Here is a 15,270-nt window from a genome sequence, read left to right as displayed (position 1 = left end):
CTGATGTGGGACTCGATCCCGTAACGCCGGGATCACGCCCTGAGCCGAAGGCAGACGATTAACCGCTGTGCCACCCAGGCGCCCCTAGGCGTTTGCTTCTAAATCAGTTTCTCCTTGTCGGTGGTCACATGGGGCTCACTTGCTGGATGGAACAATTTCTTAACAAAATTCCTACGAAAACACACCACTGTGCGTCTCCCTCAGGCCTGTCTGGGTTTGCTGCAGTAGCAGATAGCCTCACACCTCACCAGTTCATGTAACTGGAGTCTGTTGCTGGTATTCCATGGCCATCGTACGCTGCTCACCATTGCCATCCAGTGACCCATTGATGGAGGCTCCACCTTGGCATTTGTTTCCGCATTCTCTAGGATGGGGAAAGAAATGTGTGGCACACAAGCTTGCACGCTGGTTCTTAAACCACATGGAAGAGACACAGCCTATCCACCCACATTGCACTGGTCAGAGCAGGCCACATAGTGGCACCTAGTCTCAGATGGGGACATATTCAAGAAGTGCCAGGAAGAGAGCCAAAAATGTCTCTCTTCAAGTTTAAAGACAGTGTTGAAAACCGTATCTTGATAAAAGGTATGGGGCAGGGGCGCCTGGGTGGCTCAGTCGTTAAGCGTCTGCCTTTGGCTCAGGGCGCGATCCCGGCGTTCTGGGATCGAGCCCCACATAAGGCTCCTCCGCTGGGAGCCTGCTTCTTCCTCTCCCACTCCCCCTGCTTGTGTTCCCTCTCTCACTGGCTATCTCTGTCAAATAAAATAAAATCTTTAAAAAAAAAAAAAAAAAAAAAAAAAAGATGTGGTATCACACACACACACACACACACACACACACACACACACACACGATGGAATATCACGCAGCTATCAAAAAGAATGAAATCTTGCCATCTGCAACAACATGGATGGAATTAAAGAATATTACGCTAAGCAAAATAAGTCAATGAGAGAAAGGCAATTATCATATGACCTCACTGACATGTGGAATTTAAGAAACAAAACAGAGGATCCTAGGGGAAGAGAAGAAAAATAAAACAAGATGAAATCAGAGAGGGAGACAAACCATAAGACACTCTTAAAACTGAGGGTTGCTGGAGGGGAGGGGTGGGGGATGGGCATTAAAGAGGGCACGTGATGCAATGAGCACTGAGTATTACATAAGACTGAGGAATCACTGAACTCTACCTCTGACACTAATGATACATTATATATTAATTGAATTTAAATTAAAAATATAATCTATATCTAAAAAAGAAACTATTGCTCAATTATGGCGACTCTGACCTCTTCCCCATCCTCTCCCTTTCTACTCCATCTTCCCCCAAGTCCTGATCTTTTATTTTCTTTATGATACAATTTCAATGAATCCCTAAAAGCCCTTCAAAGCCTTCGTGGAATAAGGGAAGATACATATTAGGTTGAAATCTAGGTTTGATAAGGCCATCTAAGCAGATGCTAACAAGGAAGGGCTGACTCACACTGCAGCACCCTATTTTACACAGCGAAGAACTACTTCCGTGCATTAGCCCACCCTTCTAAATGAACACATCAGTCAAAAGAGGTACTGGGCAAGAGATGTAGAAACCACTGCTGCTATGGTTAAAAAAATGTAAAAACCCAGTTCTAGGAGTGAGCCTTTATCTAGAAAGGCCAGTATACACCGAGCCAGTAGTTTCCAAATGTGTACTTTTAGTCAGGGAGTCTTTTCTCTAAAGGAAAATGTAAGCAGAAGCCCAGTCTGTGACAAGTAAGCGTGGGGTTCCTCTGGGTGAAGTGCTGCCATCACACCCAGGAGGCCAGGCCCCCTCGCCCACAGTACGCCCAAGGAACTCCCAGGGCTCAGGGAACACAGTTTGAGAACCACTACTGTACTGCAGAGAAATGGAACCATAATAACAAAACAGTAGATTAACTGAAAACGTCCTGGAAGAGCTAAATACTTAAAAGGCAAAATTGTGGCAGAACTAGCTTTGGAAAAAAGAAATGAGCTGTCTCCTCAAAATTACCTTAATCCTTACTTCTCTCTCAGCCGCTCTCTTCTGTCTGTCTGCCTCTTTCCTCTTACACCTCTCCTCTTCTCTCTTCTTTCTCTTTTCTTCTTCCCGTAAACGCTTCTTCTCCAGCTCCCTCCTCCTTCGCTCTTCTCGCTTCTCTTCTCGAATCCTCTAGAGACGTGGAAAAGCATGTGTATAAATTATCTGTGTGGACATGGCAGGGACAGGAAGGATACTCATCAGGTAAAAGGGTGGACCTACCTGCTTCTCTAATTTTCTATTTCTAATATATTCCAAAAGAGGTGTGGTTCTTCTAGCTAAAACACAAAAATTGCAATGTAGTATTTAACTCTAAAATAAGATTTCTTTCCTTCATTTTAAACACTTGTTTCCAATCTGATCTTTAAATAATTAGTCTGGCTCAGTCGGAAGAGCATGCAACTCTTGATCTCGGGGTTGTAAATTCGTGCCCCATGCTGGGTGTAGAGATTACTTAAAAATAAAATCTTAGGAATAAATAAACAAAATATAGATGAGCATACGTTGTATTTGGGGGAGTTCCTATTTCATCACTATAAAGTCAAGTAATTTGGAGGCACTGACAATTCTACAAATAATAGGCAATGAATTCCTGATTCTCAAGGGAGTCTTCATATTACTCACAAAGATGCTATAAAAGCAAAAAAGAAAAGTGAGTACAACACATTAGACTTCCTGAACGTTACGAGTATTTTCCCATTTTTGCAGATATTTTAAAACATTACATAACACAGTTCTAGATTCCCTTTGATTCAACATATATTCTAGAAATTTCTTCTTTTTCTGCTCTCTAGACAATGATGTTAAACAATGTAGATTCTTGTAATTTCTTATCATATACATTCCACAAACCAGAATAACCAGATGTAAAAGTTTAGACAGTGACCCCACAGGGCACTTCATCTAAGCAGCACTAACCACCCAGGAATGAACCTCTCTGTAAACTCAAACTTGATCCTCAGCTTTCATGCCCCAGACGTGTCTGATCTGACCTGGAATTTGGTGCCCAAATACAGCGGGCCTCAAGGCAGCCTCTCAGGGGGACTGGTTCTGAGAAATATGTGTTCCCCATGGCAATGGCTGACGATGCAGGTGGGAAGGTGGAAGATGGCGTGGGTCTATTCCACAGCGCTTTCAAGACCTAAGATTAAATGGGGGAAGGAAGAATCTCTGGACACACTTGAAGCCTGGCCATGACATTTCCCGAATTCTGAGATTCAGTATTTAATCAGGAATTTTATAAGAGGGCCCCTGGGCAGGGATTCTTACCTTGGAATTAAGGACTCCTGAACACCTCGACATAATATGTCAAATGGCTTCTGCCAGGAAAGCTCTGCCCCAGATTTAGGGCTGCGCAAATGCCCACGTCATCACAGGTACAGGGGCCAAGAAGAGCCTGTTCCCTCCCTGGTTGGCTCCTAGGTTAATCATGAACTCTCAGGAAGAGCACAGCTGATGCCCTCTATAACAGGCAGTTGCCTCAAATTAGGGAGGACTCTTGCTCTGCACCATGGGAGTTGTGGACTTGTTGGCAAAGAGCAAGACCAAGACTTACCTGGATGGGTGGAAGAGCTGACAAGACCCCACCCACCTTCCCCCTTCTCTAACAAAATACCTGCCTTGCTACCCCAAAGGATCAATGTGAAGGGTAAAGGAGACCCTGTATAATAAAGTGCTTTACAAACCATAAAAGTGTATCATTTGTTAAACAGAAGGTGCATGGCATGTAATATAACACTAAGTTAACCAACTTCTAACTGTTACCACTTACAGACGGCTGCTGCATCCTGGGCACTGTCACAACCACCTGGGAGGAAACAGGGATGCTAAGTCTCAGGGCTGGAAGCTGAGCCCAAGTCGTCTGTCTGCTCTACAGACCCTGCTATGCCACTGCACTAACCTGCAACTTCAGAGGGAATTAATATTTCCATTTAACCCTCATTGCTCAGACTAGATCATAGAATCCACTGAAGGCCAAAATCTAAGAAAAGAAAAAGGCAGTTTGCCTTGAATAGCCGGATAAGGTCCCAACTTCAATGGGCAGAAACAGGATCACAGAAACAAAGCTCCACAGCCTCATCCTGGGCTAGTAGATTGTGAATCACACTTACTCATTCCCTAAAATACTACAATGCACCTACCGTGCACCAGGCAAGTGGCTGGGGTGGGAAAGGGTGTCCCTCCACTGTGGGAGGGTGGCTGCAGCCAGCTGGATGGTGTGTATCTGGCCACCAAGGACTGTCTCAAAGCTGCTCACAAGTGGAAGACCCTGGTCCTTTTCTGTGGCTATCCTGTACATGAGCATTTATAGCAAAGAGAGAAGGGGGGGCGAGTCCTATAAATAATTTCTAATTTGCTTTCTTTCTTTTTTTTTTTAGCTCTTTTTAAATTTAACATGTTCTACAGTGAGATCATGATTTGCTTCCAGTAATATTTCTTCCCCAGTCTGCCCCATGTCAGTGATGGTGCCTCCAACCATTGATCTGTTCGAGTCAAACTCTTGGAGGCCTAGATTCTTTCTGTTCCCTTTCTTCCCACACCCAATCTGCCAGAGCATATGCAGACTCTGCCGGCTAGCACAAGCAGCCCTCCCTGGACTAGAGCAAAGCCTCCCCACTGGAAGCCTGATGTCTCCTCAGGGCAGCCACAATCCATCATGTACGGAGCAATGTGCATGGAGTGATGGGGAAAACTAATCAGGCCACATCACTCTATCAGCAGTCTCCAGCTGTCTCTTGAACAAACGCCAAACCTCTTACCCACCTGCCTCTCCAGCCACTCTGCCCCCAGCCCACCATGTACCAATCACACAAGCATATATCCTATTCCTACAGGCCCACATCTCAGCTCCCAGTCCCTTCTTCTTCCATGTCTTAGCACAGCTGCTCTCAGAGGGCCTTTCCCTCCCAGGACTGTTTCATCATAGTGTGGCACTGATCACAGGGACATGCCCTGGCTTAAAGCCTGATTATTGTTGCAGGTGTTTACTACAGTCTTCCCCACAAGCAGGGCAGATACATGACAGCAGAGGCCTCATGTGTCCCGTTCATGTTGCCTCCGCAAACCTAGGCTGAGTCAGTACCCAACCAACGTGTGCTGACCAAAAATGAGCACATGCATGGTAAGCACATCTTTATAAATATTTAGTGATTAAAAAATCCTTTGAGCTACACATCAAATCAGCTGTTACAAAATATAAAACTCCCTTCTCCACTGCTCATTTGGAAGCATCATAACTGTGAACAAATAACAGGAACCAAAAGCTCTGGTGCTCTCCCTCAACAGACACTCGGAAATATTTGCCATATTTCTTTACAACTGGAAAACACTCTATTTCTCTGCTAAGCCTGTCACAAGTGTGAATTTTTAAATAATCATGAAAAAGAAATAAATACATATCTCAATCTAGTAAAGAAAAGAAATGAGCAAACAGACCAATAAGTTCTCTTGTCTTTGCCTCTATGTCTCCCAGAAGAGTTTCGGGATTGGCATTAGGTTTCTCTTCCTCCACACAGTAAGTTTCCAAAAACTTCTTATATTCTGGATCTGGAAATTAAAAAAGAAAAAAAGAAAAGAAACATGCTCCTCCCCACATATGGGAGAGGAACTATCTTTGGTTGGTGTATTTAATTTTGCAGTTTCATAATCCAGCCTTTGTAAAGGACTCACCGTCTTCAATGCTTCCAGTTTGGGCATCTTTTCTCTTTAGCTTCTTTTTGGCTATCTTCTGGAATGGGGCGAACTCTACCACTGCAGGATATTCTAGGCCTTTCACAGAAAACAAATTGCAAAAACCATTCTAAAATTCCACTATATTCATTTTGGAAAATAATGATTTAGCTTTCTTTCTTTTTTTCTTTTTTTTTGGGGGGGGAGGGGCAGAGGGAGACGGAAAGAGAATCTTAAGCAGGCTCCACACCCAGGAGAGCCCAACGCAGGGCTGAGATCGTGACCTGAGCTGAAATCAAGAGTCGGGTGCTTAACCAATTGAGCCACTGAGGTGCCCCATGATCTAGCTTTCTTAAAGATTGGCCCTAACTACATTACCGTTTAAACTATTATTTTCAAGCAACTGCAAACTTAGCATGTCAAACTCCAGATCTGAACAAAGGACAGGCACTTATTTATTAAAGAAAATGATTTCTCACATTGCAATAGTGGTTACATAACTGAATGCGTTCAAAATATATCAAGCTGCACACCTTAAAATATCAGTATACCCTTCTCTCCCCCACTGAAGAGTCTATCATGGAATACCTTTAAATAGGTTCCTTACTAGTCACATTTTTTTAAAATTTTAAAATGTCAATTCATTGATCAATCTGTTATATGAATTCAAGGGGATTACCATACTTAGAAGAGGCACCAAAGAGGGGCCTCAGATGGTGTGTGCAATACTCAGACAGGGTTTGCTTCAAACAGAAAAGTTCAGAACAAAAGCCATGAGAAACTGACTTGGTCATTATGTATGTGGGGGGGGGAGGAACATACCAAGAAACATTCATTATTTGCTTAATCAACAGAGGGAACACTTCCACGTTGGTACTGAATCCTTTAGCCTTGTCAGGAATGGTCAGGTGACCATGATATTGCAACTCTTATTTATCTGGACAATATTTCTGTGCTAACCATAACTATTCAGAATAAAGTCAAAGACCAGGAGGAGAGCAGGGCTTTGGACAGGCAGGAACAATGTCTGATTCACTGCTGCACCCACATGCCTGGTACATAGATACTTATTAAGTAAGAGTTGACACACTCCTGATTTCAAAACTTCTTACAAAGCTATGGTAACCAAAATAGTATGGTACTGGCATAAAAAAAGAAACAGACCGATGTCTACAACAGAGAGCCCAGAAATAAACCCTCACATACATGATCAAATGGTTTTCAACGAGGGTGCCAAGACTATTCAGTGGGGAAAGGACAGTCTTCTTTAACAAATACTGCTGGAGGGCGCCTGGGTGGCTCAGCTGGTTAAGCATCTGTGTTCGGCTCAGGTCATGATCCCAGAGTCCAGGGATTGAGCCCCGTGTCAGGCTCCCTGCTCACTGGGGAGTCTGCTTCTCCCTCTGCCCTTCGCATTGCTCATGCTCTCTCTCACTCACTCTCTCTCAAATAAATAGAATCTTAATAAAAAAATACTGCTGGAAAAACTGGATATTCACATGCAAAAGAACAAAGCTGGACTCTTACCAGATACCACCGAGAAAAGTTGACTCAAAATGGATCAAACACCTAAACATGAGACCTAAAACTATAAAACTCTTGGCAGAAAACATGGAGGAAAACCTTGACATTGGATTTAGCAATAATTTCTTAGATGTGACACCAAAAGTACAGGCAACTAAAGTAAAAACAGAAAAACTGGACCACATCACGTTAAAAACATCTGGGTGTCACAAAATACAATGAAAAGAATATAAAGGCTACCTATGGAAAGGGAAAAAATCCTACATCTGATGAGGGGTTAAGATCCATAATATATATATAAAAAAATCTACAACAAGAAACAAATAACTCAATTTAAACATGGCATTCCTCCAAAGAGGACATACAAATGGCCAACAAGCACACAAAGATGCTCAGCATCACTAAGCATTAGGGAAACGTAAGTCAAGATCACAGTGAAATACTACCTCACACCCATACCCTTTGATGTCTGCTATCGAAGAAACAGAAAACAACAAGTGTTGGGAGGATGTGGAGAAATTGGAGGCCTCGTGCCCAGGTGGTGCGGATAAAAAATGAAGTAGCCTCTATGGAAAACAGTATGGCAGTTCCTCAGGACATTAAAAATATAATTACTTATGATCTAACAATTCCACTATGGTTATACCCAAAAAAACTGAAAGCAGAGTCTCAAAGAGATACTTGTACACCCATGTTCAGGACAGCACTATTCACAATAGCAAAGAGCTGGAAGCAACCCCTGTGTCCACTGACAGACAAATGGATAAACAAAACGTGGTATATACACACAGTAGAGTATTAGTCAGTCTTAAAAAGAAAATTCTGAGACACGCTACAGCACAGATGAACATTGAGGACACCACGCGATGTCAAATAAGCCAGTCATGAAAAGAGAAATACTGTATGATTCCACTTTTATGAGGTATCTAGACTAGTAAATTCATAGGAACAAAATAGAAAGGTGAATGCCAGGGGCTAGGGGTTGGGGAGAAGTGGGGAATTATTTAAAGAGTCCAGTGTTTTAGTTCTATAAGATGAAGAGAGTTCTGGAGATGGGTTGCACAACAGTGTGAATGTACTTAACACTACTGGACTGTATGCTTAGAAAAGACTAAGATGAGGGACGCCTGGGTGGCTCAGTCAGTTGAGCACCTGGAGCATATGACTCTTGCTTTGGGCTCAGCTCATGATCTCTGGGTCCTGGGATTGAGGTGTTGGCCTCTGCGCTCAGGCAGAGAGTCCGCTTGTCCCTCTCCCTCCCCTTCTGCTCCTCCTCTCACGCACTCTCTCTCAAATAAATAAAATCTTATAAAAAACACTAAGATGATAAATTAATGTTATATTTATCATAAATCTTTAAGAAGTAAAGGGAAATGGCACTTGAATAAAGGTGCATTCAACACAAACATCAAATAGTTCAAGATTACATCTGTTTTTCCTCACAGGAAAAAAATCTCTTGGCCTCAGCCGAGTAACTCTTTAAGGATATTTTGTTAGCTCTCAGTGAAGAAGAAAACACTTATCAGCAGTGGAGTGGGGTGGAGTGGGAGGAGGTTGGTTGGTGAGGGGTATACAGAAAATATGCTGTTACAGGTGTACACGCTTGATTGCAGCAGACACAACAGCTGACAGTCTGACTGGAAGGAGGACAAAAGCAAGATCCGAAAAGTACAGAGAATCAGAACCATTTAGAGTAGAGGTAAATACCCGTCTCAGCAGGCAATGCTGTTCAACAGAGTCAGAAACTCATGTTCATTATTACAATCCCCTCCCCCATGACACTGTCCAGAAATGGTATAATTATGAAGAGTACTCTGTTTAACATTCTTATTTTATAAATTTTTTTCAAGATGTATTTACTTATTTTAGGGGTGCTGGATGGCTCAGTTGGTTAAGCCTCTGCCCTGGGCTCAGGTCATGATCCCAGGGTCCTGGGATCAAGCCCTGAGTCAGGCTCTCTGCTCAGTGGGGAGCCTGCTTCTCCCTCTCCCTCTGCCTGCCACTTCCCCTGCTCATGCTCTTTCTCTCTCTCTGTCAAATAAATAAATAAAATCTTAAAACAAATTTTATTTACTTATTTTAGTGAGGGGGGAGGGGCAGAGGGAGAGAGAGAGACTCTTAAGGAGACATCTCATTGAGTGTGGAAGGAGCCAATGCTGAGATCATGACCTGAGCCAAAATTAAGAGTCAGATGCTTAACCGACTGAGCCACCCAGGTGCCCCAAGAGTACTCTAAGAAAACATAGATATAAATGAATAATATATTTTAGAAAATTTCTATTGCACAAGAGTAAAGTGATTTGGTTTTGGTACATAAGTGAAGTTCACTTATCCAGAATCTCATTTATATGAAATACTCCACTCCAATAATAAATAAATAGATTGTCACTGATACAAAGAATTGATGGATTTATGTATAATTTTACCTTTCAACATAAGCACACAACCACAGTAACACAACTGAAATTTATGAACTTATTTTAGATGGGTATCTGAGAATTTAATTATAATTCACAAACATCCCAGCAAAATTTAATGTACTTTGAGATTATATTAAAGAGTTTAAAAAGCCAGTGATCCAACCTTTACTGTCAATGAAGATATAGCCATCAAAACGATCTCTAAAAAGAAGGATGTCATCAGGATTTCTAAAATTAATGTATGCTCTTGAGTAAAGATGAGGATAAAGACTGAAATAAGAGATAACAGGGAAAATAGTTAGTAAAAAATTCAAGACTTCTTTAATTTTGATTTTTTTCTTTTCTAGATACCTAAATGCCAAAGAACACCTCTCAGCTAATCACAACAATCTGGGTATTCTTTAGCAAAAAAAAAAACAAAAATAAACAAAACATTACCCAAGATCTTTTTAATAACTTGGGAAAGACACTTAAGGTCAGTCTCTCTATGACACAGAACAGGGTTAAAATACTGGTCTTCCAAAGTTGAAAACCAAAGGCAAGGTTATTCAAAGGTCAGTCCTTATCACACATCATGACCCAATACAACCTAACCATGATTCATTCATAGATGAAAACATCATATGGCACAAGAGACTCTTCACTGACTTAGAGAACACCTCTATGTACTCTAGGGAGTATTCACTGTAGCACATGGTATGGGGACTACAGAAGAACTAAGCCTTTCTCCTCTGCCTCACAACTACCAACTTCCTTCATAGGCAGGAACTTTCAACCCCATTCCACAGATGAGAACACTGAGACCCAGAGAAATTCAGTAGGTGCAAAAGGTGCAGTTAGTTAAAAGGTGGGACTGGGATTCCAAGCTGAGTTACTCTGAGTCCAGGGCCTGTCCTTTAACTGTACCAGTTTTTTTAAACTTTAGTCATTTGAAAGTCATCTATTTTTTTTTTTTTAAACAAATCTATACCCCTGAGTGATATTTTTCTTTGAATGGACTGGCGGTTTTTACTTAATCACAAAACGCAGCTCAACTGTGCCCTGTGGAAGGTCTGGCCTGAGCTCTGCCTTCCCTGCTCGTGAGGATGTGGACGTGCTGAAGTGACCGGGGTGCGAGAGGGACTCGGCAAAGCAGCTGGGAGGTAGGGTGGCAGGGCGGGACGGGAGCACACGGGGTCTTCCTCCGGTGTCTGGTTTCCGTGTCGGATGGGGGGTGCCGGCGGAGGCACCCGTCAGCTCTCCTCTAGGGAAGTGTCCGTGCGGGAAAGAGGGAGACACACAGCCTCCCGCCGTCGCGCGGCCGGGCTCCCGGCTTCTCACCTCAAGTCGGCGGTGAAGAACTCGAAGTAGTCGTGCGCGGGCAGCGGGTGCAGCTGCTCCTCCAGCTGCTCCTTGGTGAGGCTGGGAGGAAGCCGCCGGATCACCACCTGAGGGAAGTGCGGTCGGTGGGCTCGGCGTCCCGCCCAGCGCTGCCACGCGTGAACGCCGCCCGTGTTCAGGCTCGGAGGGAGCGCTGCCCCGGAGTCCGGCAGAAACGCCCACCGTCGGAAAGGCGCAGGAATCCGGGCACCGACCCGGCACGGCCGTCGGAAAGCGCGGCGCGGAACACCCCGCGTACTGTCCGCGCCCGCGTGGAAAACTCGACCCTCACACGCCCGCGGTGGGCGCCGACCGCACCGCACACGGCCCCTGCCCGGCCGCCCCCTCACACGGCCCCTGCCCGGGACGCAGCGTCTCAGCGCGCCAGCCCCGACTGGAAACACCACAGGCTCCGGGCGCCGCTCTTCCTCCCCACGCCAGGAAAGGCCGCTTCAGGCGGGGCAGAAAACGGCCCGCTTCTGGCCGCTGGCCGCGGTGCTGAAGTGACCCGTCCCGGCCCCGCTCGCCCAGAACACGCCACCCGGGGCCTCACCCCCTCCGCTACGCCCCAAACCCTGAGCCCGTCACGCCTTCGCTCAGGACCATTCCTCTTCTCGCGAGGTTTGCCCGCCCCGCCTACCCGCCTCCGGAACACAACACCCTTAGCCCCCCTCCCCCGCCTCCAGCACCACGCCAACCCTTGGCCCCGCCCCACCTCGCTCAAGACGATCCCTCTTCTCGCGAGGTTTGCACGCACTTGCCCCCCTGTCCTCGCCTCGACCCACCCTGTTGAAGACCCTCCTCCCCTCGCGAGGTTTGTCTGCCCCGCCCCTTCCCCACCTTGCTCAGAACCGTCTTCTTCTCCTCGCGAGGTTTGCCTGTAACACCCCCACAGCCGAAGGACGAGGTCGGTGGCACCTCTGGTTCTCGCCGCGGCGACTCCCGGCGGAACTGTACTTCCACAGCCGACAGCTTTTCTCTCCCGCTCGAGCCCCGCGCAGCAACGGCCGCCCCGGAGCCTCCCACCCCCTCCTTCTCTGACCGCATCTTGCACCCGCCGCGGAGCAGCAGCTGCCGCCCGCCCCAGCCGAAACGTCGCGAGAACTGGGCCGTTGCCCCTCCCCCCCGCCGCCCATGATGCTCCACGTCCAGCACCCCGTTCTCATGCCCCACCGGGGCCTGGGGCGTGCCGCGGACCGGGACCTCCAGCCGGGAGTGCACGGTGCCGGAAAACTCCGACCAGTGCGGGCAGCCGGGTCTCGGGAGGGTCTGGGAGCAGCGAAGGGTGGAAAGGCTTCGCCCAGTAGCCGGTCAGCGGGAAATTAGGGACCAACAGGGGACTCGATCTCAGAACCCCAAGATCAAGACCCCAGCCGAAGGCAGACGGCCAACTGACTGGGCCACCCAGGTGCCCCTCTTTACTTCCTGTCATTAACAAGGTTCTAAGACATGGTTTCACAAAAATCACAGAATTTTAGAATTGAGGTTTGATTAAATTATTCTGAAAATTTAAAAATCTTATAATACAAATCGTAAGATATAGTGAATGAAATATACTTGTAAAATAGCTTAAGATTTTATATAAAAAATAACTGCATCACAAAATCTAGCTCTCTAGACATCATCACCAACCCTGTTAAAATGTTTTGTTTTACGTACACACACAACTTTAGACAAAATAACCTCCAAATATCAGAGTGAATGAAGCAGTTGACTTTGCTTTGCCACGCCACACATGAATGTGGTCCTGGGGTAAATGCTCGTCACCTTTTACTTGGGAGCACACCTAATTGGTAATGGATGGCAGTGGTTTAAAGCAGCAGGTGACCATAATACCCATATTCCTCCGAAAATGACAGTATGACAGTCTCTTTAAAGTTGGCAGGAAGGGTGCCTTTTTAGGAAGCTATCACTATAAGAGTACAAAATTGGGTAGTGATAGAAAAATACTTGACAGTACAACTACACGTTACCATTCTTTGATACTCTCTGAAGCCTAAATGCGGCATTAACTGCTGATCTGAAAAACAGCCTGGATTTTGCCTTTCATTTCTTAAAGCACTGGCAATATGGTAATGGCTCCTTTATCAGGAGTTTGCTTTATCAGAAACCTAAAAAATACCACATACATGATCAATGAAGAAATTACACGAAGAAATATTTTGGTCTGGAAGGCAAAATAAATGTGAAAACAATATTAATACCTTCATTTTTATCTATTTTAAAAATTACTATTTTAAGTTCATTTGATTTTCTAGCCCTACCTAAAGAGGGAGGCATAAAAATAGGCACATGTGATACCTGACAGAGAAGAGACTGAAAAGCCATTAAATAAAGATGAAAACTCAGAACCTCAGTAGAGCAGTAGGTAACTCATAAGTGCATTACTGCATTAAACCGACATTCACTGTGGTAAGCTGAACCAACAGCCTGGATGCTGGGCCCTGGAAGCATCAAGAGCTGCATTCAGTTTCCTCAAATGTACAAAGTCTTACTTCAAAGACCTCCTGGAGTTAGCACTTGGGAACCTCAAGGAATGAGAGCCATTATTTTTTCCCCTTAGCTTAAGGTAGATATATACGGAATACATTTTAGGTGAAGATAAAAGTTTTGGTATTTAAGGGAGCATTTCAGATGCCAGGAAAAAAAATTTTTAAGTGGGCTCCACTCCCCAATATGGGGCTTGAACTCATGACCCCGAGGTCAAGACCTGAGCTGAGATCAAGAGTTGGACGCTTAACCAACTGAATAAGCCACCCAGGCCCCCCGGAAAATTCATTTCTGTATAATAGTTTGCTAATCATGCTCTGAGTAAATGTCTCAGACACCATTAAAAAGTAGGGTACTGTACCAGCTGAAGTCAGGATGAGGGCTTCTAAGAGTCTGACAAATGAAGCATACAATCCCATCTCTATTAGACATATTTAAAGCTCTGAATGAGAAACACTGTCAACCAAAAATTTCATATCTGGCAAAACTATTCTTCAAGAAGGAAGGAGAAATTAAGACATCCCCAATAAACAGAAGTTAAGGGAGTTTGTCACTGGTAGACAAGTATAAGTGCCTTCAAAAAATGCCAAAGGGAGCCCTTCAGGCCGAAATGAAAGAATGCTAAACAATAATTTGAAATCCTATCAAGAAATAACAAGGGTAATGATAACTACATAGGTAAATATATAAAAGCCAGTATTAGTGTACTCTTGGTTTGTAATTCTTTTTTTCCTGTATGATTTAAAAGGCAAATAAATAAAACAAAAATTATAATTCAGTGTTAATGGGAACAATGAATAAACACGTCATCTGTGACAACAGCAATATTAAGAAAGGGGGAAGGCAGGGCGCATAGCAGTAGTGTGCTCAAATTAGGTGGTTGTAAGTTTAAGACGAAAAATGTAATCCTCAAGGTAGCCATGAAGAAAAACAACAATAAAAATACAGAAATACACACAAAAATATCAACTACACAATAAGGCAGTGAAAGAGGAACTGAGGAACAAGAAATAAGCAAAACACATAGAAAACAAACAGCTGGTGGCAGCTCAGGCTAAATTCCTTATCAGTACTACTTCAAATGTAAATGATCAAACTCGCCCAATTAAAACCCAAAATGGATTAAAAAAAAAAATGATCCATTTGTATGCTGTCTATAGGAGACCTGCTTAGATACAAAGACACAAAAGAGTGAAAGTAAAAGAATGAAAAAATATTCCATGTAAATAGTAACAGAGAGAGTTGGGCTGGCAAAACTGTTACAAGAGACAAAAAGGACATTATATATTGATAAAAGGGTCAATCCATCAAGAAGCTGAAAGAAGTATAACGTATATGCATCCAGTAAGAGCCCCAAAATACATGAAGCCAAAATCAGCAAAATGGAAGGGAGAAAGACACAGTTCTACACTCACAGTTTCAGACTTCAACACTCAATTTTCAGTAATAGAATCCTATTTGGTCATGTTGTAGGCATAACATCAACAAGGAAATAGAAGATTTGAAAAGTACTATAAACCAACCAGACCACTTCACCCAATAAAAGCAGAATACACAATCATCTCCAGTGAACAGCGTTATGTTCTCCAAGAAGGACCATAAATTAGGCCACAAGAAAAGTCTAAATACACTTAAAAAGACTGAACTTATACAAAATATCCTTTCCAACTACAATGGAATAAAACTGGAAATTCATAATAGGTCACCAAAAAACTCATAACTATGTGGGAAATTAAACAACACACTCTTAAATAACCAACGGGTCAAAAA

General features: G+C 44.0%; 1 protein-coding gene across 8 annotated transcripts in view; it reads right to left on the bottom strand.

Moving 5' to 3' along the window:
* Positions 1–12,135, bottom strand: part of UPF3A (UPF3A regulator of nonsense mediated mRNA decay) — a 22,218-nt gene extending 10,083 nt beyond the window's left edge. The window contains exons 1-9 of one of the 8 annotated variants that reach the window (XR_005833411.1): positions 11,851–12,133; positions 10,972–11,078; positions 9,815–9,921; positions 5,708–5,806; positions 5,474–5,584; positions 3,810–3,845; positions 3,031–3,179; positions 2,261–2,316; positions 2,105–2,170 (exon numbers count right to left, since the gene is read on the bottom strand). Coding sequence is in view for 6 of the 8 variants with exons in the window: in XM_008685019.2 (XP_008683241.2) it covers positions 2,012–2,170; positions 2,261–2,316; positions 3,810–3,845; positions 5,474–5,584; positions 5,708–5,806; positions 9,815–9,921; positions 10,972–11,078; positions 11,851–12,057 (882 nt within the window). In the remaining 2 variants the exon portion in view is untranslated. Of the gene's footprint in view, positions 1–2,011; positions 2,204–2,260; positions 2,317–3,030; positions 3,180–3,809; positions 3,846–5,473; positions 5,585–5,707; positions 5,807–9,814; positions 9,922–10,971; positions 11,079–11,850 lie in introns of those variants that run through there. The other 7 variants (XM_008685019.2, XM_040625011.1, XR_005833414.1 and 4 more) reach the window with 7 other exon arrangements.
* Positions 12,136–15,270: the final 3,135 nt, after the last annotated feature.

Source organism: Ursus maritimus, unplaced genomic scaffold, assembly GCF_017311325.1.
Source record: "Ursus maritimus isolate PB19 unplaced genomic scaffold, ASM1731132v1 scaffold_10, whole genome shotgun sequence".
Taxonomy (NCBI): Eukaryota; Metazoa; Chordata; class Mammalia; order Carnivora; family Ursidae; genus Ursus; species Ursus maritimus.
The sequence above is the reverse complement of the archived record's forward strand: the minus strand, read 5'-3'. Positions and strand labels throughout refer to the sequence as shown.